Raw genomic sequence first — 24,506 nt, 5'->3', positions numbered from 1 at the left:
TCTCTTTTTGACCAAAAATCAAACATAAACTTTAATACCATTAAAAAAAATATCTAACCTTTGACCAAAAAAACATCTAACCTAAAATCCAAAACATGACAATCAATTTAGCCTCATTAAAATAAAAATTAACACACCCACACTATAAAATCTAGATCTAGATAAACTAGATCCGCCCTAATTTTCACTTTTACAAAAAAGGTAAAAACAATTAACCACTTTTTTGCCGTAAAAAAAAAAATTAACCACTTTTATTTTTGGACCGTACAATTAACCACTTATAACCGGTAAAAAGGTAGAAATTACCGGGAGAAAAAGGTCAAATTTTTTACTACCGCCACGACACCCGTTCTGCTATATATACCCACATTGTGAACTCTCTCTATTTTCTTCGTCTCTTCTATGCGCTCTGTTTATTTTGCCGAGAAAATCAGAGAAAATTTTCTCACTGAGAAAAACCAAAAACCTTTGTGATTTCTTCATCAATTCAATGCTGACAAATTCTGAAGAAGAATTATCACAAAGGATTGATTAATATCTCTGTTATTCAACGCAATTTCTCAATTAATTAAAAATATAAAAATTCATTTTATTTTCTCTGTTGTTACTCGGAATTTTCTCGAAACTCATCACTTCGAAGACTTCACGATCACTCTGTGTAAATTTCGGTTTCTTTCTTTTCGAATTCATCGTTACGTTGCTTTACATTGAAGTAATGCGAATTTTAAGTTTTAACTTCCGATTATTATTTTTTGTGCAGGATTTGGCTTTGTTAAGTTGATCTCTTCGAAGTGATTCTTCCTTCTCGTTGATTTTTGACGGTTAGATCTGAAGTATTATCGTTTCTGATTCTTGTATAAGCTGCTTGAAATTGTTGAGAATTTTGAAATTTTGAATTATCGAAATTGAAACGAAGAATTCGTTGTTGAAGAAGGAGAGAGTGGTGAGAACTGAGAAGTGTCGTTTCTGCGTTTTGATAGAATGAAACGGTTACGGGACGAAGGTTTCACGAGTTCTTCTTCTCAACTCAAACGAGAACAGTAAGTTTATGTGCTTATTTTTCTCTCTTCAATTTCTGTTTATTAGACTCTGCTTGTGCTTCGTTTTGGTTTTCCCCTTAATTTTTGTGCTTGATCAGACATTTGAATGTTCAATTGAGTGGTAATTTTTTCGTTTTTTTGGTTATTGCTGTGATGAAATTTTGTGTTTTTCGTGTTCTTATGTGAAATTGATGGAGTTTTTTAGATGGTTAGTATTTCATTTTCCTAATATCTTCTCTAGGGTTAGGATTTAGTAAAGTTGAAGTGTTTAGGGTTTTTTTTTCCTAAATTTTTTATTTTTTGATGGAATTTTTATCAGCAATAGTGTTTGGATCGTTCTATTGATCGATTGATTTTCAACTTTTACTGGTTAGGGTTTTGATTATTTGTGTTGGTAATGTAATACTTTGTTTTTTATTGGACTGTAGGTCTGGGCAACCTCAGATGATGAATGGAGCTGGTCAAAAACTGACTACTAATGATGCCTTAGCGTATCTCAAGGCAGTAAAGGATATTTTTCAAGATAAGAGGGATAAATATGATGAATTTTTGGAGGTCATGAAAGAGTTTAAAGGACAGAGGTATGATCATGTTGTACCACATTCTTCTTCCATCAAAACCCCTAACTTGGTGACCCAAATTATGTATTTTTATATATATATATTGGGAGAGGGGATTTTGAATTTGTTAATTGTAATTGATTTGTCTCTCCTTTTGGTGCATTTGTAGAATTGATACTGTGGGTGTCATCGCTAGAGTGAAGGATCTTTTTAGAGGTCACACAGATTTGATATTAGGATTCAACACCTTTTTGCCAAAGGGATATGAAATCACCCTTCCGATAGAGGATGAGCAACCTCACCCGAAAAAGCCAGTTGAATTTGATGAAGCTATGAGTTATGTGAACAAGATAAAGGTAAAAGTGTTGTTGAGTTTGACAGGTTCTCTTCATGCAGATTTGTTTGCATTTAGAATGAGCAGTTTTAATTTTTGAGCCTAATGGATGCTTTTCATGCAGACTCGGTTTCGTGGCGATGATCGTGTTTACAAGTCATTTCTAGAAATATTGAATATGTACAGAAAGGAAAATAAGTCTATCGACGCGGTCTACCAGGAGGTATGTGCTTTCTCTTCATGTGTATGGTATTATAGTTAAGCAAATTTTTCTCTATTTCCTCCAGTATTCGACATATTCCTTTGATACACATTTTAATCATAATTGCATTTCTTCAGGTTGCTGCCCTCTTTGAAGACCACCCAGATCTTCTTGACGGGTTTATTCAGTTTCTTCCTGACGCTACCACAGCTGCCTCTACTCATGCTGCTGCTCGGAATTCTGTGTTTCGTGATAGGCGCTCTGCAATGCCAACAGTGCGGCAAGTGCATGTTGAAAAGGTTTGTCTCCAATTCTTATGTCCCTTTCTGTAGTGAAAGGCATACCTAAGAGGCTGAACTGAGATGTGCCAGCAGTGTTGTAGTAGGCACTATAGCCATTTTGTTCAAATTCCGTTTCGCAACGGTGCTATATAGGCACTATAGCCACTCTTTCAGTGAGGTGCATGCCTCTAGGGAATTTATGGTTCATGTGAGGCATGGCTTTAACACATTATTGATAGCTATAAGTTATAACAAATCTAGTGACAGCTTTTTAATGTGCATGCTAGAATGTTAAATTGGGTAAATTAGTTATAATGTTAAGAAATATATTAATTGTTGTTTACTGCTCGAGACTCTTATCATCCAGCAGGCTAGGGTTTTGTAAATGAATGTATTTATCATTTAATTTTTTACTCTAAATGATGTTATGCTTGTGTAGTTGTCAGTATTTGCAACTTCCACCCCAATGTGTTAAAACTTTCAAAGGCCTAAATGCCCGCCTTTTGTCTTTGACTACCTTAGTTGGCTTTGTCCCCCCTCTGAGTTTCATAGTTGGTCATCAAGCTAACATTCTTCTTATCTGCTTGCCAGAGAGAAAGGACCATTGTTTCACACGGTGACCGTGACCCCAGTGTTGACCGTCCTGACCCAGAGCATGATGGACGCTTGTTCAGGGCTGAAAAGGAGCATAAGAGACGTGTGGAGAAGGAAAAGAGCCGCAGAGAAGATAGAGACAGGAGAGAACGAGAACGAAATGATAGAGATTATGAGCATGACAGGGGTCGAGATAGGGAACGGTTATCCCAGAAACGGAAATCTGATCATAAGGTTGAAGACTCAGGAGCTGAACCATTGCTTCATGCAGATCAAAATTTTGGTATGCACCCTATGTCATCAATATGGTTGATCTTGAATCTACCAACTTATCTTGTATATTTTTACCTTTCCTAACTAATGCCATGATGTAAAATGTTTGGAAACATATGCTTTCATTTTCACTTGGGAAATAAATAAATGGAGAAATATGGAACTGTAAGAACTTAAAAGCTCATTAACTTATGTGTTATGCAAAAAAATTATCACTTTTCTGCAACTTATCATAATGCTAGAATATTTATGAAAATAGCATTTCTTTTGTCGATAGGATTATCCATAATTGCAAATGATATTACTTTTTTTATTTATTATATAAAATATTCTCCTTGTTTTGCATACTGGTAGAAAATTATTTTATTCCAAATTTGATTTTTGGTGGTCTGTTCTTTGTTGAACAGTTGGTGCTTTTATTTCCTACCATTCTTATTGTAGTTTGTTATGCATCTTGAATTTTGTCATCTCAGGTATGTATAGTCAAGAGTTAGCTTTCTGTGCTGAAGTCAAAGAGAGATTACGAAATCCTGATGACTACCAGGAATTTTTGAAGTGTTTACATATTTACAGCAGGGAAATTATTACTCGACAAGAATTGCAGTCACTGGTACAGTTTATATATATATATATATATATATATATATATATATATATATATATATATATATATATATTATTTTTTCTTAGTTACTTACTGATTTTCATGTCAGATTCTTCAATTATGGGTACTGTAATTAGTGTGGCTATGTTGATTTTCCGTAGTGAACATAGGTACCAATTCCTTAAATAAAAAATGTGATAGTAAAATTGATAGGGACCATACCATAACAATATAGAAAACTATGTCGGTAACTTTCACGACCATCCTTAAAAACCATCTTCCCAAATCTCATCACCAACAACATAGGAAATCAGAAAACTTAACCAACAAGACTGGGCTTGATACATCTGCCTAAAGCGCATTGTTCACTGTAGGAAGCACAAAAAATAATGAGAATCATATTTCAATACTTTTAATATATTCCTTCCATTTTGCATTCTTCCCCAATAACCTTGGTGGTACCTTTGTGTAAGTTTGCTTTCTGGCATTGGGTACAAAATCAAATTGCTCCAGCAGGAGTTGGAAAGGATAAGTGCCTTCCTTAAAGACTGAGAGATTGCTTCTCTCACTAGTCTATGTCTACATCAATGTCTGGAAATATAGCAATGTTTTGGTCATTATAGAAGGGCTATTGTCAATGCTTCACTTCAATAGTTTGCTTCACTTGATTTAAACTGAGTTCTCTAATGAAAAAATACAAGTAATAGAAAAGGTTATCAATATATTTATGGAAGACCATTGTAAAAAATTGTACAAATAGGATGCTGCATAGGAAATAATAGATGAATCTATGCAGTAACTTATCTGTGCTTGGAGGTAACTAAAGTTTTCTCCCATCAATCTATTAATTTATTTTTTTTGAATAATCCTATCAATCTATGATCAGCTCTATCTTCTTTCATTGTATTTCTTAATGCAACTTATACTTTCCTGAAGAACACTCTATACAAGGTATATGCTATATGATAGCTAATTCTTGATGGCTTTTTCTTCCAGGTGGGTGATTTACTGGGAAAGTATCCAGATCTTATGGAAGGGTTTAATGATTTTTTGCTTCAAGCTGAGAAAAATGGTAACATTCAAACTAATGTATTGCTTTGTATGAAGTAAAAGTTTTTTTAAGTTATTTCTAATCAGGTCCTGTAATGCAGATGGTGGATTCCTTGTTGGTGTCATGAATAAAAGTAAGTAAATGTTTTTCTCTCTAATGTTATGTGGCTACCCTCATAATCTTTATGCAATTTGATTTGGGATCATATGATCATTTTCAGCATTATGTTTTTGTAATGACCTTTGGACTTATTTTCATCAGAGTCCTTATGGATTGAAGGAAATGGACTGAAACCAATGAAGGCTGAACGGAGGGATAGAGATAGGGGTTATGATAAAGATCGTTACAGGGATGATGGGATGAAAGAAAGAGATCGTGAATCCCGAGAAAGGGATAAATCTACTACAATTTCCAACAAGGATGTTTCAGGTTCTAAGATGTCTATATATCCCAGCAAGGATAAGTATCTCTCAAAACCAATAAATGAGCTGGACCTTTCTAACTGTGAGCAATGCACTCCCAGTTACCGTCTCCTACCAAAAAATGTATTCTTTCTATACTTGCCAGTTTGTATTTAATCTTATTCTAACGGAATCTCGTCAGTTCCCTTGCTTATTGTGTTCTTATAAGTATTCTATTCTATGTGCTTATGCAGTATCCAATACCTATTGCTAGCCAGAGAACAGAACTTGGTGCGGAAGTGTTGAACGATCACTGGGTGTCGGTCACTTCAGGAAGTGAGGATTATTCCTTTAAACATATGCGCAAAAATCAGTATGAAGAGAGTTTGTTTAGATGTGAAGATGACAGGTTAGAATTTGCCAATAATATTATTTTACCCTTCACAACACTTTCTTTATTGATTTGTCCAATAATCTCAAAATTGAGATTCTACCTAGGATTGGGAGGGAATGTTAAAGATCGTTAATTGGAGGATTGTACGACGGATGGTACAATTCTACCTAAAATGCATAAAAAAATATATGTAAGGTTCATAACGTCTAAATCAGACCATTAAACTAAACTTGTTACTAATAAAAAACTAAAATTGAAAATTCATAATCATAAGTGAACACAAGATCATAGTAAAATTTTATTTATTACTAATTATATAACACTTTTCAAATTTTAAAATATGATTTTTGGACTATGAAGCATGGGGACTCTAAAATTAAAGTTTACTATGTACGTACCCACACCTGATACATTTCAGGTATTTGTGGTACGTACTGGGCACATACCTAAAGTTGTTTTAAGTAGCAAGAAGTAGGTATTTCCCTTCCTTTTCTTGATAATGTTAGTACTTTCTCTATTGCACACACCTGATACACTTCAGGTATTTGTGGTACGTACTGGGCACATACCTAAAGTAGTTTTAAGTAGCAAAAAGTAGGTATTTCCCTTCTTTTTCTTGATAATGTTAGTACTTTCTCTATTACGTTGTGGATTCTTTCCATATTTTCTCTATTCAAGTATTCATCTGTATTTTTCTGCAATGTAGATATCCACTTTATTAATTTCCCTGTATATATTTCCTGAATCTAGAATGATTTTTAATGTAGTAAATTAGGGAAAATTTCATGCAGTAGTTACATAATATCTATAATCAAATTTATTTTCTAAAGATAGTAGAGTCAAGTGACTGTTTTACTGGACACATATGCCTAAAGTAGTTTTTTGAGTAGTAAAAAGAAGTTCCCTTCCTATTCTTCTTAATTTCCCTGTATATATTTCCTTATTCTATAATGATTTTTGATGTAGTAAATTAGTGAAAATTGTATTTTATTTAGACAATCTCTGTAATAGTGTATTCAAATTATTTCTTTTCTACAAAGATTATTATAAAGTCAAGTGACTAAGTTTTACTAATCGGGAAATTCAGTACCAACTGTAGTCTTTTATGCAGGTAATTTAAGTTCACTTTCCTCTAAAATATAAGTCTTAAATCAATTTGGTCACGTCCTTTCCTTTAAAATCTAATCCCATTCCTTGTATCCATGCAACATAAATTTTTTGGACCAAGTAAATTAGCTTACTAAGCTAATATTTTTTCATTCTCAGAACTTTTACATTTACATAAATATTTAATACCTAAAAAAGCATTTGAATTTTAATATTAGTGAATTCTTTTTGACCAACTATATTAGGAATGTATGTACCAAAAAAGAATATATATTAGGACAGTTAAACTTTACCTTTTATAAAAAGTATAATTTTATTGAAAATACTATAAAATATAATAACCTTAAGGTGCTGAGTTCGAATCCCCCTAGGGGATGGTTGTAAAATATTGCTAATAGTTTTTTTAAAAAAAATAATTAGAAGTAATTTATTTTATTTTTTAAAATAATTAGAAGTAAAAGAATAAAATAATATTCTCCCATAGGAAGCTGACCACACGTACACAAAAGACACGGACGAGGTTAGGCAAGAAAAAAATTAAGGGAAAGGGGGAAACCCATAAGGAGAAGAAGGGGGGAGCACAATTACTCTTCTTGGAGGTGAAGAGAAGGAGGTAGAAAATTGAAAGAGAGAAGGGATGGAGGAAGCGCGGTTGAGAGAGGGATATGGCAAAGAAATAGAGGCAGCATCTAAGAAGCTGTACTGGTGAGGGTTTTTGTTGAACAGGTCATGAATTTAGGAGGAATAGGGCTTTTTCCTATTCGCATTGCAGAATCCATCCTGGTATTTCTTTTGTCAGTGATCCCTAAAGGTTGACTATCTCACCGATTTTCTGATGATGATCGGTGAACCCACCATGAACTCACACATGTGATCCAGGCACTGATCTAGCACAAATAGCCTGGTGAAAATCTTAGGATTGAACAATCCTATTAGTATGATTGTGATCATGACAACAATGGATTTATCTTTTATTGTTTCCATTATAGTCATGGTTGCAAAATTGTTCTGTTTTTTATTTTTTTGACATCACTGGGATGATTAATAGTTTTCATTTCCATAAGTTGTCTATCTCTCGCTCCTGCTGATGCTATGTTAATCTGTGCTGGCAGGTTTGAACTTGATATGTTGTTAGAATCTGTAAACGTGACAACTAAACGAGTAGAAGAGCTGTTAGAAAAGGTCAACAATAATCTAATTAGAAGAGACAGCCCAATTCGTATTGAGGAGCACTTAACAGGTATGCAATTGATATGCAGTATAAGGTGATTCTTGAACTTTTCAATAGTCTGACACGGTTTTCTCTGTTTTTTTAGCTCTAAATTTCAGGTGTATTGAACGAATATATGGTGACCATGGTCTTGATGCCTTGGAAGTGCTAAAGAAGAATGCATCCCTAGCTTTGCCAGTGATATTAACACGCTTGAAGCAGAAACAAGAAGAGTGGGAAAGATGTCGTGCTGATTTCAGTAAAGTATGGGCTGAAATATATTCCAAGAATTATCACAAATCTCTTGATCATCGTAGCTTCTACTTTAAGCAGCAGGACACAAAAAGTTTGAGCACCAAAGGTAATAGATAACTTTTCACTTTATTTATTAACATGGAATTCCTGAGGCTTTTAATGTGTGAATGAATCTGAGTATATGTTAAAGCTGCAAAAATTTAATCATGTGAAATATCATCGTCTCCATTAATATACCAAAAATCCAAAATGTGTATTTCTTTGTTAACCCATCTTTAAATTTCCTATGAGTGATGTCTTCTCTTTACTTTTACATTTGTGTTTTTTCTTACCTTTATTTGGTTTGTTCGAAATAAAAATATGAACATATAAATATGTTCTTTTCTTCATGAACTGTCTTTCTGCTTGATTTTGTTCACTTATTTATTTTGGTCTCAACAAAACATGGTTTCTCCAGAGTCTAGACTCTACCGCATAAGTGGTATGCCATTCTTTGGGTGGAATGCAACTTTAATATATTATGTGGTGATCATGACACAATTGTTTATTCCTTTTTAGTGACTCTTTTCTTCTGTGAAACAATTTACAGCCTTACTGGCCGAAATCAAAGAAATCAATGAGAAGAAACTCAAAGAAGACGATGTTCTTCTTGCAAATGCTGCTGGAAATAGACGGCCTATTTTTCCAAACCTGGAGTTTGAGTATCTTGATCCACACATTCATGAAGATTTGTATCAGCTTATAAAATATTCGTGTGGAGAAGTTTGCACAACTGAACAGTTGGATAAAGTTATGAAGGTTTGGACAACATTTTTAGAATCCATGTTTTGTGTTCCTTGTCGGCCCCAGGGTGCTGAAGATACTGAAGATGTTGTTGTGGCTAAGAATAATTCTGGGAGAAATGTTGCTGAAAGTGATGGTAGTCCTGGGGTTGGCGCTACCATAGTGAACCCAAAGCATATAAATACTTCTAGAAATGGTGACGAGTGTGTGCCATTAGATCAGTCAACTTCTAGCAAAGCATGGGAATCAAATGGTGATACTGGGATTAGAGAAGATAAATGCCTTGATTCAGATTGTACTGTGCGTAAAAGTGAAACTTGCGGCAGTAATCCACAACACGGTAACCCGGATATTATAGCATTCACGCCTACTGAGCTATCAGGAGTCAATATGCAAGATCTCTCTGGTGAGCGGTTAGTGAATGCTAATGTTGCACCAGCATCTGGAGTGGAGCTGAGTAATGGAAGTACAAAGATAGATAATGCATCAGGTAAGGAATTTGCTTCAAGAATAATGATACTTATTGATGATGCTTCCCCTATACCATTTATCTAAAAAAAATACCTTATAATTATTTTCTCCTTTCATCTTCATATGTTACTTTCTTCTGATAAGTAAATGGAACTGAGATACATCTTTTTTTCTTCAAGGACTTGCTGCTACTCCATCTAGAAATGGTAATGTATCTGTCGTGGGAGGACTTGAATTACCTTCATCAGAGGTACGTCATAACTCTTGGTGCAGTTTTGTCAGGCTCAAGTTAAAGTGCACTTGTTCCAGATGCATCATAGGGATAAATTTTTCCAGATGCATTTTAGTGATAAATTTTGTTTATTATCAGAATGAAGATCTTTGCTGTCTTTGAACGAGTTGATGCTTCCTTCATGTAAAAATGGTTAAATAATTGAGCTGCGAGAGAAAACACCTTAACTAATCCAATTTTGGTTTACTGATGTCATTTATTATGCCTACTTCTAGTTTTAAATAAAATGACAGCATGTGATAGAATAATGGATTAAATGGAAACATATATGATATATCATTTGGATGTGGATATAAAAGGGAATGTAGTGGCCTTTTATAGACGAGGCTATCTTTTCTTTCTTGTTAGCATTCTACAATTGACACTTTTGCTTTTGCCATCAGCTGTCAGTTGACGAATTCTGGAGATAGTGTTAAAAACCCGATTTTCATTTCTCTGTGATGTTTAATCTACATGAATTTAGTCAAGTGTTATATATAGCATGACTGATGCCAACTTGTAGCGTGCGTACGGTTAATGTATGATCTTTCTACAATGAAACTATTCCTCATATCTTAATTACCAAGGCTTAGATGCTAAGCCATAAGTTGTTAGCTTGTCAAATAAATGTATCTGTAGCTTCATTTTCCTTGGTAATTGTGTTTATGGGACTAAGTGATCTCCACACTTGTGAAGTTCTTGGTAATTATCATTCTATTGTCATAAGTTGTTGGCTTGTCAAATCAGAGCATTGATAGCATCATTTCGTTTTTAACTGTTTTGTGGCACTATCACTTGTGAAGTTCTTTGTAATTGTCTTTCTCTGGCATCACAACGAGTAATGTACTGATTTTTGTTTAGACCAGGCATCACTACAAGTAATGTACTGAATGTTTATTTCTTTATCATGGCTTAGGGTGGTGATTCTGCAAGACCAGGTACATCCACAAATGGGGCCATCGCTGGAGGCACTGAAGTTTCCAGAGACCTAGAGGAATCAAATCGACAGTTCAAAAGCGAAAGAGAAGAGGGTGAGTTGTCTCCAATTGGAGAATTTGAAGGGGAAGAAGCCAGGAGAGAGAATTATGCGGATGCTGATGATGAAGGGGAAGAAAGTCCTCAGAGGTCATCAGAGGACAGTGAAAATGCTTCTGAAAATGTTGATGTTTCTGGAAGCGAATCTGCTGATGGAGAGGAGGGTTCTCAAGAAGAGCATGAGGATGGAGAACATGATGATAAGGCTGAAAGTGAAGGTGAAGCTGAAGGAATGGCTGATGCGCATGACATTGAAGGAGATGGAACGCCATTGCCATTTTCTGAACGCTTTCTTCTAAACGTGAAGCCATTGGCAAAGCATGTTCCCCCAGTGTTCCATGTTAAAGACAGGAATTCTCCTGTTTTTTATGGAAATGACTCCTTTTATGTCCTGATTAGACTTCATCAGGTACTAAATATATTTCATCCTTCTGGTATTCAAAACGTAAAATGGTTTTCTCTGTAGTTTCAATTTAAACAAACAGAACAGTTAAATTTTCATTCAGCATTATTAATTTCTGTTATTCTATTTTCAATAAATTAAACAGAAGTTAGAAAAATATTTGTTAAAAGTATAATGTCTAAATTACCCTGTAACCTGTTTTATTTCTCTCTCAAAATCCTTCTGCTAATTGTCTGGGTATCTGTTACCAATTGAGTCAACCCAACCAGATGATTCCTTATTGTGTATTTTTTGGTAGGGCCATACTTTATTCAATATATCTATATGATTAAATCAATGAAAACAATGATTCTGAACCAATTGTGGATGAAACTGATGCTAACTTAGGAAAATTGATTTTCTTAATTGAGATACAATTACTTCAGGGAAATGAATGAAATGATTCTGTGGCCATGAGTAAGATGGATTGAGGACAAAGGGGTTTTGAGCGGAGATTTAAATTTGGATGGTCATTAGGTAAAGTTGTGATGATGAAGGGTGGGAGTAGGTGGCCAGGAATATGTGTCGTTGCTATCAGTTAGGACTTATTTTCTAGTTACATTGGGGAGGTGGAATGGGAGATTGGTTATATGGCTTGAGGCCAGAATGGTGGGATGATTCTGTTAGGAGTCCCACTTTTAGTTAGATAAATTGTTCAATGTGATAGTTAAGCCCATGTATGTGGCTCTCCCACCTAATGGACTACTCTTTTGGTTTGGGCTCTCCTCGTGAGCTTAAGTCCTAACAGATTCACATCCAAGGATGATTGAGAAATATGATTGAGAGACCAAGCTGCAGCTGCTCCGATGGGCGAGGCAGAAAGGCAACTAAAGATGAGGATGATCTGATATTGTTAAAGATGTAGTGTTTTGGATATGCAATAATTGTTTTAACTCTGGCAAGCTTTCTGTTAGGAGATGGGGGTATTTTGTAGAATTTGTTATTTGAGGGAGTTGGACTTTTTATGCCAGTTATGCAAATCTGGAATTGGCAGTGTATCAATGTTTTGGGGGTGTATAAATAACTGCGTTGTTAAAAAAGTATTATTATTTTAGATTTTATTACTTATTATATATTCACTGTATAAAATTTCCTTTGCTAATCTGACAGACATTGTATGAGAGGATACATTCAGCAAAGGCTAACTCAACATCCACTGAAAGGAAATGGAGGGCTTCAAATGATACAAACTCTACTGATCAATACGACAGGTATATGCCTTGGAAATGTTGCATTCTATTGAAAATTTGAAGATAAGCTTAAATATCTATTCAAGACTAAGTGTCTCCTTTATACTACAGGTTCATGAATTCCCTTTACAGTTTGCTGGATGGTTCTTCTGATAATACCAAATTTGAGGATGATTGTCGAGCTATTATTGGAACTCAATCATATCTCTTATTCACGTTGGACAAACTGATATATAAACTTGTTAAACAGGTTAAATGCATAAAGCCAAAAATTCCTCGTTCTATAACTTTGGTACCATTCATTCTTTCTGACACTTAAATTACGTACTCCTATTTCAGCTTCAAGCTATTGCGAGTGATGAGATGGATAATAAGCTTCTTCAACTATATGCATATGAGAAATCAAGAAAACATGAAAAGTTTGTCGATATAGTTTATCACGAAAATGCTCGTATTCTTCTTCACGATGAGAACATATATCGCATTGAATATGTAAGTTTTTTTTTTCTTTCAAGTTTTACTTTCTTGCCTATTTAAATCTGCTCCGGAATTGAGCAAGTGGTGTTATATGTTCTGTAACATGGTTTATTTCATTGCAGTCACCAAAACCAAAGACACTCTCTATTCAACTCATGGATTGTGGAAATGATAAGCATGAAGTGACTGCTGTGTCAATGGACCCGGAATTTTCAGCCTATCTGAACAATGATTTCCTCATTATTGTCCCCGATGAGAACTACTCAGGGATTTTCTTGAAAAGGTATTTGATTAGTCAGAAGAAATGTTAGCGCCATTGCATACTACAATTTGTAGGTAATACTTTAATAAATTTATTTATTTTTGCAGGAACAAACGGGGATATTCCTGTAGTGATGAATTTTCATGTGAGGTTATGGAAGGACTACAAGTTATTAATGGTCTCGAGTGTAAGATAGCTTGCGATTCTTCTAAGGTATTACACGTCATATGATTTACTACCATACATATTTTCTCTGTCGTTCTTCATATACAAACCCAATGTTGTGATTTTGTCCATGTTGCTGATACCTGGACTGGATTAGAGTATTATGATGACTTACTGTGTTGGATTGTGTTTCTGAATTGCCCTTCTATTTTCTTCTTGACACCTGTTACTTCTTGTTAGGTGTCGTACGTTTTAGATACAGAAGACTTCTTGTTTCGGACTAGAAGCAGAAGAAAAGCTTTGCATCTGAAGAGTTCGTGCCATGAACAAGAGAAGTCTTCAAACATTCGTTCCAAAAGAGTAGCAAGGTTCCGCAAATTGTTGTCCTTGACATGACAGTGTACATTCAGAGCTGGGTAAGTATTTTATATTGTTTATTTTAATTTTGCTTAATGAAGAAAAATAAACTTGCCAAAGCCCTCCATTCTTGATTTCTTTCCGCTTCCTCCCTCCTTTTTTTCAAAACTTTTCCCTCGCCTTCTAAACTCCCAAACAGACTAAAAGTTTTTGTCCTTTGGTTTGTTCAATTGAATGTGAATTTTTTTAACGAACAATTAGCCTAATCAACTATTATTGTTTGGCTGTCCGTCCCTTTCAGGAGTACTTTTCAAGTTCTGTTGGCAGAGGGCTAGATGTAAAAGACATTGTATCCTAGAAGTTGATAGAAGGATGTATGTATGTATGATAATTCACCATATTTTATTATAGTTAAACTAATAAAGTTTACAGAAGGGGGGAAGCATGGTGCTGCGAGAAGAGGAATAGAGATTATACACTGGTGATGACTCACAATAATGTGAATGTGAATAGGTGTAATTTGTTATGTGACTATAGGATATTTTATTCCATTCATCCATAATTTTGTTTTCAAGTTTATCATATCACATTACCTTTTACTTCAATGATATTGAGACTATTTTTTATGGAACATTTGGTGGCTGCAATTGGCCTCCAATTTCAAATGCCAAGAGCATTCTGTGAATCCTGCAATTTTGGACTGTAACTGCCGATCAATTTCTGGAAGGTGTTTCGATTATAGGGTAGGTGTTTTGATTATAGGGTAACCACGGTTCGAGCTGTTTAAGGCAGTTGAATCGTGATAGGCTATGGTTGACCCAATTTACTTGGGCATTAGAAGGTACTATAAAAATATCAAAGGTCTCCTACTTGATTTGAAAAATTTCTCAACTATATTTTGGGAAGTTCTTAATACCTGGGTTTTTATATATCAAAGGTATATCCTTTCATTAAAATGTTTTTGAAAATATTGTTCGGCCTAACCTTTTTTTTAAGGAGATAAAAATAAGTCTGACAAAGCTAATACTATATTATTATTTCCTCGATTCTTTTTTAAATGTTTTAAAAAGTTTATAGTTTTTTTTTAATTGTCGTTTTTAAATGTTGAAGAAATATTAATTACTGTTTTCTCAAAATTATTCATAATTAGACTTTTTTTAAAATTGAGGGTTATGATGAAAAAAAATAGGAAAACCACAATTACCACTTTGATCCTACTACCTAATTTCTTTTTTTTTCTTGTATTTGAATTAAATATCTCAAAAAACTATTTACCTAGCACAACTTGTAATATTGTTCCGTGAACGTGAAATGACTTGTAAATGACTGCATTTGACGTTGTATATATACTTGATAGTGTCTCAATTTTTATTTTTTAATGGCATATATATATATACATATATATATATATATATATATATATATATATATATATACTCGGTGCAAACAAAAGAAAAAAGAAAGGAACAACAAAAAGGTTGGAAGTACACCTCAAACAAAAACAAACTCCCACCATCCAATTGTGAGCAGCACTCCACTAAACCAGAACAAAACCAGAACAACTGATTCAGAGACGAGAAGCTCAGAAGGGGCATTGAGATTCAGGACTAGCAGCCCACCAACAACTACTAGTTTCGGCATAGAATAGGTTGCACCTCACACACATTGAACGAATATATATTACCAGAATTTTTAGCCATATACCACTTCTAAGATGAGAATTTCACCTTTTCAATCAAGAATTCGACAGAAACATACATTCTCCTTGCAAAGATAACCTCACTCCTAGAGGGAACTAGATTCAGAGCAGTCAGCTGCTCTGAACCGTTTGATGAAAATCGGACGGCTCAGATCTTAGTGCAGTTTTAGTTTTATAAGATATAAATATTTTAACTTTAACTCTGAACCGTCTGATTACAAATCGCACGGCTGTGATCTACCGACTGCACCCAATCCATATCCCTCCTAGAATTCTGGATAGACAATACAGTAACGCTAGCATGCAAAGATACTCTCTTATCAGCCAAGCTATTAATACATGTTATTTCAATCCCTTCTGGATAGACAAACACTCTCCTTGTTCTAGTTCCTAGAGTTGATTCTCCTAAACTATTAATGGCTTATTGGGAAACCAATATCTTCACAAAATTTTCGTATATGTGAAGATGTAGATTTCTCAATAATGCCACGACGACAAAAAATTGAGTTTGAGAATGGAAGTTGATTTGAAATATTTAAATCAGTACACAATATAATTTTTTTTCTCTAGACTGAACTATAATGTTATTATTATAAAAGGGTCTTGTTAACGAGTGCCCCCGGGACACTCTTTAAGTATTCCATTAAAATAAATTTTTTATTCAAAAAATTAAACACTCTGATTTTCAATAAGTTGACTTTACGTATTTTTATAAAAATTCTATAAAAAAAAACTTAAAATTTAAGGGCTTAAAGAATACCCGAGAGGGCTATAAAAAGAAAACTCTTTTGAGTATGGTTATAGAACTCTTTTGAGTATGGTTATAGAACTCTTTTTGGATTAATCCACTTAATTAACAAAATATCTTTAAATAAAAGAAAAGTGGCATGGCATCATCTAAAACAAAACCTCGCCATATCCCGCCATGGCCACCACCAACACTCAACTTATCCTCTCATCACTCCAACCTCGCCACCACCATTCTTTCTCTCTCCTCCCAACTACTTTCTCATTCTCTTTCCTCCGTTATCCTCTCTCTTTCTCCTTCAACTCCCCAACCTCACCTCTCCGCACCGCCATTTCCATCAAACCAAACTCTTCCCTCTCTCGCCATCCCGACGAAGACGAAGACGAAGAAGAAGAAGACGAAGATGATGAAGATGAAGATGATGATGATGAAGATATTGCAGCTGATGAATACGAAGATGTTGTGTCCGGTGAAGCTTCGGATGAAGATGAAGTGGTTAATGTCGATGAATTTTCTCGTTACGATGATGGATTCAAATGGCAAAGAGTTGAGAAGCTTTGTAATGAAGTTAAAGAGTTTGGTGTTGGAATTATTGATGTTGATGAACTTGCTTCTGTTTATGATTTCCGAATCGATAAGTTTCAGGTTCGGTGTTTTCTTTCTCTTCATTTTCGTTTTTGTTTGGAGAGTTTGAGTATTGAGTTTCTGATTTGAAATTGTGAATGCGTTTTCGTTTTTCAGTGTTGTTGATTTTGATTTGAGTGTGTTTTGGATTTTTTGTTTTTTGGTAGCGGCAAGCGATTGAAGCTTTTCTGAGAGGTTCGTCGGTGGTGGTTTCTGCTCCGACGAGTAGTGGAAAGACATTGATTGCGGAGGCTGCAGCTGTTGCTACGGTGGCTAGGGGACGGCGTTTATTCTACACGACTCCTCTCAAAGCTTTGTCTAATCAGAAGTTTCGCGAATTTCGGTATGTAAGGAACAATTGAATGAGATTTTGTGCACATATCAAATATCATGCATGTTATGAACATTTTCGAAAATATTGTAAAAGAAAATATTGAATCTATATTCTCTTTATGTTTATCAGTTCAATTGAAAATGTAAACATACACTAGAGGTGCTAGCTCAGTGATAAGAGCTTAGTCTTGTAGCCTCAAGGTGTTGAGTTCGAATCTCGACAAAGACAGTCGTAAAAATGGTAGTGCCGCTTGAATTACTAAAAAAGAAATCGAAACATGAGACATGGAAATAAACAGTCCGTTAGAATCTACAGTTGCTTTATTTGTTTGTGGTTTTGCTATTGTATGTTAGTTGGAAGTTGAATTGTTGGTTGTGTCTTGTGGATTTTCAGGGAGACCTTTGGTGACAATAATGTTGGCCTTCTTACGGGTGATTCTTCTGTCAACAAGGATGCTCAGGTTTTGATTATGACCACGGAGATATTACGCAACATGTTGTATCAGAGGTGCGTTATGTTAAAAATTTGGATCTATTATCTAACACAAGCAATTTGGTTTTTTGTTACTGTGCTGTTAAAATGTGGGTTATCTGCTTATGGCTTTATGTTTATGCTTTTCTTTCCAATTAATAGCTCTGAATTGTTGAATCCACTGTAATGAAACTCCTATACTCTGAAATTACTAAAGTATTGACACTATACCCTATCTGATACTGATCGTGATATATGTACGATAATTCAAGATATATATCCAAGGAGTATTCTCCAATTCTTTTAATTTTTTGATGGAAGTTTTTGACAGATACATTTGTAGTATGGTGTTAATACTTTGGGATACAACTCTGAAAATATATTTGAAGTTTTGTGCAATCTTGTTCTTCATCATGTTGAGCGCAAAACTGGAGAGCATTTTCTTCATCATCTGGGAATAAAATGTAGTAATATTTTGTTGGAATGTGTGTAGTCAACTCTTAAAAAGTATAAAAAGTGCTTTTTCAACATAAAATTTTCTCGTTTAGGTTCCTTAACATTAGGGAACTTGTTACCATGACCCTTTCTTTATTCATCGTATGATAATATAAGAGAAGAGAGAATTGGTTGTGACATTAGTGGAGATATACATGATCCACTTGATGATGAAAAGAATTCTGGAATTGGTGTACTAGACTTACGAGCTATACTTTTTTGGATGGTCAAGAATCATAAATTGGACTGATGTTGTTTGTGTCATTTTGAAATTGCTTAGGGAAGAAAAATACATGCGACATGTTTACAAGGGTATATTTTAATATGGATAATAGAAAAATAGGAAGAGTATATTATAAATATAAACATTATGCATTTATGTAAATTGTATAATTTCTGTTAACATATATAAGATGTATTACATCTTTTGCATTTAAGTAATTGCTGTATCCTTGTGTTTCTGTTGTATTGTATCTATGTGTATTAAGTATGTCGGCTTCATAGTTCCAATGGATAAGAGGTCAAGAAGGTGGACTTGCCAGTTCAGATCATTTTTCTTTTGACCTTGTTTTTCACTCTTTTGTAATTTGATTATGGCAACATCATCATTGCTCTCACCTTGAAGTTTTATTTTTATCAAGTATATATTATTAATTCCTATCTCTTCTATTTCTTTTCTTGGTCATCATTTTGTCGCTGCAATTTTCATGCAGTGTTGGTAATGTTTCTTATGGAAGTGGACTTGTCAATGTTGATGTCATTGTTTTGGATGAAGTTCATTACCTTAGTGACATATCTCGCGGTACAGTTTGGGAAGAAGTTGTAAGCATGATTTAATGTCTTTCATGCGTTTTACTGTCTTTACACATGACTTAGCTTGCTCGATTTCTCTTAATTTTTTATGCATATGTTTTCTATTGTTGTAGGTTATTTATTGCCCAAAAAAAGTTCAACTTATTTGTCTCTCTGCAACCGTTGCAAATCCAGATGAGTTGGCTGGTTGGATTGGTCAGGTATTCATATTGTGCTGGTGATGTCTATTACAGTTGCAGAATTTGTTAAGTATCATCAAGCACTTAATTCCGGGAGTCATGAATGTCAGAACGGGTGGCTTTATAATTTCCTGTTTTATGCCATGAAGTATTTTCACGACTCTAGTTGGAAACATCGAAAGACTTCAAGTCATAGATAATTTATTTGAAATTTTACCAAACTTCAGGCTGTTTTTAAGGAGCATTAAAAATTTGATCATCTTGATTTACTTATGGACAATTTGGGATTTGAAACATTCCTATTGTTCAAGTACATGATTCTGGCTACTCAAATTTATGCGATGCTTGGTAGTCAGATTTTATTCTTCATAAAATTGTGCAGAATATAGTTGCAGAGAAAGAACTAGATTGCATTACTTTATTGAGTTAAATAAGTTTTTAGTCCCTAAAAATAAAAACGGGATGTTTTTGTCCTCCCAAAAATTTTCATTTTGTTTTGGGTCCCTAATGACCAACTTATGTTCATGTTAATGTCAAGATTATGATCATTTTATGGTCAAGATGTGTTCATGTTATGTCCATCTATTATGTTAAACATCTGTATGTCCATTTTATATTCAAAAAATGTCCAAAATATGTCAATTAGAGACCAAAAACAAAACAGAAAACTTTGAGAGGACGAAAACATCTCATTTTTATTTTTAGGGACTAAAACCAAAAATCGCTATATTGTTAGGGGCGAAAAACTTATTTAACCCTACTTTATTTTATGTAAAATTACCTTGATAAATGAACTTCGCTAATGCTGGTTGTATTTTTATGTGATATAAGTTAACAAAACATATTGAAGTTCATTATTATTCCATCTTCATTAAATTGACTGATGGAATTGTGCCCGTAAACAAAATATAATTAGGCTCAACGGGCACACCTCATATTTTATTGGACAAGATCAAGCTTTTCTCTTTCAGGTGGTTGAAGACGACGAACATCACGTTAGCTTTAAACTACCATAGCTGGTGGTCTAGTCCATTGTTGTGTTTGAGCCTTGTATGATTTTACTTTGATTGTATCTCTCTAACTCTCTTGTATTTTTATAGTCTACCTTGGTACGCCTTGTGCTGGGGAGGCTGTTAGTGTTAATATATATCATTTTGGCTTCTTCAAAAAAAAACAAAATATAATTAGTACATTAAATCTGTCTTCTTTCATTTTGTTTGGTTGTCTTTCTAGGCTAAATTCTCTGTAACTGCAAAATATTTCTAGTGTTTCTGATTCATAGTGAAACATTCAAGTAGCAAATTAAACACTGTCCTTTCATTTAATTTGGTTGCCTATCTAGGCTAAATTCTTTGTGTTAACTCTGCAAAATGTTTTTGGCTTTCAGATTCATGGTGGAACAGAGTTGGTAACATCGTTGAAGCGTCCAGTTCCTCTGAATTGGCATTTCTCTTTGAAGAATTTCCTATTACCACTTCTTGATGATAAGGGCACACAGATGAACAGGTGATATCTTGGATCCTAGCTGTATTTATTCAGTTTAGTTAATTGTTACATGTATTCTATATTAATAGAAACATTGTTTAATTGTAAAGAGTTATACTATTTTTTTTTCACTTTGCACCCATTTTCATTTAATAAAAATTGAATATTGCTAATATTCATACTTGTTTGGTATTTGCAGTTCACTGATATATTTTCTGTCATTTATGTATGGATTTGGTAGGGTTCGTTATGGTTGTTTTGTTGAGTAGCACTAGTTTGATAGTATCTTTATTTGGTGGATTTTTTTTATAGTTCTTTATATTGAATTTTAGGTCTGAAAATAGCTGGGTATGTAATAAAACTTGATATATATAACTCAGAGATCTATAGAATTGAAGTTCATAGATTTATTTGATTTTATAATATATGAAAAGTTGTTCAAATTGGGTACTATTCTTTGTAATCCCAGTTTCCAGCATTTACTGGATCACAGTAACATTAAAAGTCAACAGACAGGGTGATGTTTACCTTTGTTAGGACTCCTGACAATTAAGAATGTTAAAACTTAAGAGGGCTCCGATTCCGATTAGTGTGGGTTTGGCTGGACTGAACTGCATAGAAATGTTGTGTAGCTGTCATAGTGATGGGTGTACAAATAATGTACTTGATGGCTAGGGTGGCGAAGGCTACAGTAGCATCAACAACTTTGGCGGCGTAATTGTTGTCTTTAGTGATGATATTGATTATGATTGTTATTTACTCTTTTGCATTACTTAACATGAGGATACTAATTATAATGATAACTGCAAGAAAATCGATGGAATAATGAATAGGTTAGTTGTAGTGAATTTATAAGTATTAAGTGTGTTTTTTTTCTCAAAAAAAAAAATCTTGATGCCATACATAGTAATATACTATGATTTTTTTTATTTAACAACTTTAAAGAACTAGATACCAGTGATAAATTATTTTAGTCTTCTTTGTTTACTGCAGGAAGCTGTCACTCAAATATTTACAACTTCAAGCTGCAATACCTTACAAGGATGATTCGCCTAGAAAAAGGAATTCCAGGAGACGTGGAACTCGCACAAGCTATGATGGTGATGATAGCATGTTGGAAGAACGTTCTCTTTCAAAGAATGATATAAATGCAATTCGTCGATCACAAGTTGGGCCTCTGAATCAATTTTCTCATTTGTTTTCGTACTTTATGATGTTCATAGTAGCAATTGGTTTCATATCACTTCACAATCTTTTGAAAATGGGATACCGTGGTGACTTTTATATGTCCGATAGTCACCATGGGTATTAAAATATGTAGTTTGGGTTTTTAGTAAAAATATGACTCTTCTGCCCTGTATTTTTAGTAATGAGTATACCTGATGATGTGTATAATATTTAATTTTTTCAGGTTCCTCAAATAATCGATACGTTATGGCACCTTCAGTCTAGGGATATGCTTCCAGCTGTTTGGTTTATTTTTAGCAGGAAAGGTTGCGATGCAGCTGTGCAATATGTTGAAAATTGCAAACTTTTAGACGAGTGTGAAGCAAGTGAGGTTCAACTAGCCTTGAAGAAGTTCCGCATTAAGTATCCTGATGCTGTCCGAGAAACTGCTGTGAAAGGACTTCTGCAAGGGGTTGCTGCACATCATGCTGGATGTCTACCTTTGTGGAAGGCTTTCATAGAAGAATTGTTTCAAAGAGGACTTGTCAAGGTTGTTTTTGCTACTGAAACCCTTGCTGCTGGAATCAATATGCCTGCTAGAACAGCTGTTATTTCATCCCTCAGCAAAAGAAGTGATAGCGGGCGCACCCTATTGACCTCAAATGAACTGCTTCAGATGGCTGGGCGTGCTGGACGTAGAGGCATTGATGAAAGTGGTCATGTAGTCCTCGTCCAAACTCCTAATGAAGGCGCTGAAGAGTGCTGCAAGGTACTTTTTTCTGGACTTGAGCCTCTGGTGTCGCAGTTTACTGCTTCATATGGAATGGTTTTGAATCTTCTTGGTGGTGGGAAAGCCATCCGTAGGTCAAACACATCAGATGAAATGAAACCTTCCTCAGGGAAAACTTTGGATGAAGCTAGGAAGTTAATTGAGCAAAGTTTTGGAAATTATGTTAGTGGCAGTGTTATGCTAGCTGCTAAAGAGGAAGTTAATAGAATTGAAAAAGAAATTCAGTTGTTGAGGTCAGAAATCACTGATGAAGCCATAGATAGAAAAAGTAGGAAGGCTTTACCACAGCGACAATACAAGGAAATTGCAGAATTACAGGAAGATTTAAGGGCAGCGAAACGTGTTCGGGCTGAATTGCGAAAACAGAAGGAAGCAGAGAGAATATCTGCCTTGAAACCGTTTTTGGAAGAGTCCGAAAATGAACATTTACCATTTTTGTGCTTGCAGTATAGAGATTCTGGAGGAGTTCAACATTCAATTCCTGCTGTGTTTTTGGGGAAGGTCAACTCCCTCGGTGCTTCAAAACTCAAAAACATGATCAGTTCTGTTGATTCTTTTGCATTAAATTCAGCAGATGCAGATTCTGAATTGAATCTAGATCCTTTACCATCTTATCATGTAGCTCTTGGCTCCGATAACTCTTGGTATCTATTTACAGAAAAGTGGATCAAAACAGTATATGAGACAGGCCTTCCTGATGTTCCTTTAGTTCAAGGAGATACGCGACCTCGAGAAATTATGAGTGGTCTCCTTGATAAGGAGGACATGAAGTGGGATAACCTTGCTCAGTCTGAACACGGTGGTTTATGGTTCACGGACGGAGCTCTGGAGACATGGTCGTGGAGCTTGAACGTTCCTGTTTTGAGTAGCTTCTCTGAAAATGATGAGGTACTACTGAAATCTCAAGCATACAGAGACGCATCGGAACAATACAGGGAGCAAAGAAAAAAAGTCGCACGTTTGAAAAAAAATATCTCTCGTACTGAAGGCTATAGAGAATATAATAAAATCCTAGACGCAGTCAAGTTCACCGAGGAGAAAATCAAGAGAATGAAGACTAGATCCAAACGTTTGACTGATCGGATAGAACAAATTGAACCCTCAGGTTGGAAGGAGTTTATGAACGTTAGCAATGTAATACGTGAGACCAGAGCATTAGATATTAACACACATGTCATATTTCCGTTAGGGGAAACTGCTTCAGCAATTCGTGGAGAAAATGAGCTTTGGCTTGCAATGGTTCTTCGTAGCAAAATTTTACTAGAACTAAAACCTGCACAACTTGCTGCAGTGTGTGCAGGTTTGGTATCTGAGGGTATAAAAGTCAGACCATCAAATAAAAACAATTACATTTATGAGCCTTCTTCAACTGTAGTCAATGTCATCGAGTTATTGGATGACCAAAGAAGTGCCCTATTGGCAGTTCAGGAGAAACATGGAGTAACAATTTCTTGCTGTTTGGATAGCCAGTTTTGTGGTATGGTTGAAGCCTGGGCTTCTGGGTTGACATGGAAAGAAATAATGATGGAATGTGCAATGGATGACGGTGATCTTGCTCGTCTTCTTCGTCGGACCATTGATCTATTAGTTCAGATTCCTAAATTGCCGGATATTGATCCATTGTTGAAGCGGAATGCAAGAGCTGCTTCTGATGTCATGGACCGGCCTCCAATAAGTGAACTTGCTGGGTAGTTTTCTGACTTTTATTGTATGTTTCATTTGTAAATATTGTATGATTAATTTCCAGAAACACGGTTTATGATATTATCATTGTTATTACAATTTTTATCAACTAGTTGATAATTTGAAAACATCAACTATATGTTGTATTTGTAAACATGTAACATTAAATGCACATCTCTAGAAATTGATTTGTCATTTTTATGATCAGAAGTTGTATTATTTTTCAATTTTTTTTTTATTAATTTTACATAGTTGATTA

The 24,506-nt window shown here is 34.7% G+C and overlaps 2 protein-coding genes across 3 annotated transcripts; both read left to right on the top strand.

Annotated features, from left to right (window-relative positions):
* The first annotated feature begins 360 nt into the window (after window positions 1-360).
* Window positions 361-14,424, top strand: LOC123906839 (paired amphipathic helix protein Sin3-like 4). Of its 2 annotated transcripts, XM_045956851.1 has the most exons (24): window positions 361-658; window positions 761-1,040; window positions 1,469-1,621; window positions 1,770-1,956; window positions 2,059-2,157; window positions 2,274-2,435; window positions 3,009-3,294; window positions 3,758-3,894; window positions 4,885-4,960; window positions 5,040-5,072; window positions 5,201-5,484; window positions 5,595-5,749; window positions 7,954-8,081; window positions 8,158-8,412; window positions 8,896-9,579; window positions 9,740-9,810; window positions 10,748-11,275; window positions 12,419-12,519; window positions 12,610-12,748; window positions 12,838-12,990; window positions 13,098-13,258; window positions 13,345-13,450; window positions 13,643-13,818; window positions 14,061-14,424. In XM_045956851.1, exons 2-23 carry the CDS (start codon window positions 982-984, stop codon window positions 13,796-13,798), a joined length of 4,113 nt encoding a protein of 1,370 aa, XP_045812807.1. In that variant the 5' UTR covers window positions 361-658; window positions 761-981; the 3' UTR covers window positions 13,799-13,818; window positions 14,061-14,424. The 2 variants fall into 2 exon arrangements, with proteins under 2 accessions (XP_045812807.1, XP_045812809.1); XM_045956853.1 differs by lacking the exons at window positions 361-658; window positions 761-1,040 and adding an exon at window positions 1,127-1,161.
* A 1,801-nt stretch (window positions 14,425-16,225) lies between these two features.
* Window positions 16,226-24,474, top strand: LOC123906838 (DExH-box ATP-dependent RNA helicase DExH15 chloroplastic). Its single transcript, XM_045956850.1, has 8 exons — window positions 16,226-16,851; window positions 16,998-17,173; window positions 17,558-17,671; window positions 18,844-18,952; window positions 19,057-19,143; window positions 20,510-20,628; window positions 21,601-21,775; window positions 22,019-24,474. The coding sequence occupies exons 1-8, from the start codon at window positions 16,384-16,386 to the stop codon at window positions 24,254-24,256; spliced, it is 3,486 nt and encodes a 1,161-aa protein (XP_045812806.1). The 5' UTR covers window positions 16,226-16,383; the 3' UTR covers window positions 24,257-24,474.
* The last annotated feature ends 32 nt before the right edge of the window (window positions 24,475-24,506 follow it).

The sequence above is a fragment of the Trifolium pratense genome, linkage group LG2 (genome assembly GCF_020283565.1).
Source record: "Trifolium pratense cultivar HEN17-A07 linkage group LG2, ARS_RC_1.1, whole genome shotgun sequence".
Taxonomy (NCBI): Eukaryota; Viridiplantae; Streptophyta; class Magnoliopsida; order Fabales; family Fabaceae; genus Trifolium; species Trifolium pratense.
The sequence above is the reverse complement of the archived record's forward strand: the minus strand, read 5'-3'. Positions and strand labels throughout refer to the sequence as shown.

What these genes read in the sequence shown, in the direction of transcription:
- LOC123906839 (XM_045956851.1), top strand. Translation starts at nt 982, where the DNA reads ATGAAACGGTTACGGGACGAAGGTTTCACGAGTTCTTCTTCTCAACTC. An exon ending in TCGACGCGGTCTACCAGGAG is followed by an intron (nt 2,158 to 2,273) that starts GTATGTGCTTTC and finishes GCATTTCTTCAG; the next exon opens with GTTGCTGCCCTCTTTGAAGA. An exon ending in TCCTGATTAGACTTCATCAG is followed by an intron (nt 11,276 to 12,418) that starts GTACTAAATATA and finishes CTAATCTGACAG; the next exon opens with ACATTGTATGAGAGGATACA.
- LOC123906838 (XM_045956850.1), top strand. Translation starts at nt 16,384, where the DNA reads ATGGCCACCACCAACACTCAACTTATCCTCTCATCACTCCAACCTCGC. An exon ending in TGGCTGGTTGGATTGGTCAG is followed by an intron (nt 19,144 to 20,509) that starts GTATTCATATTG and finishes TTTGGCTTTCAG; the next exon opens with ATTCATGGTGGAACAGAGTT. An exon ending in AAGGGCACACAGATGAACAG is followed by an intron (nt 20,629 to 21,600) that starts GTGATATCTTGG and finishes TGTTTACTGCAG; the next exon opens with GAAGCTGTCACTCAAATATT.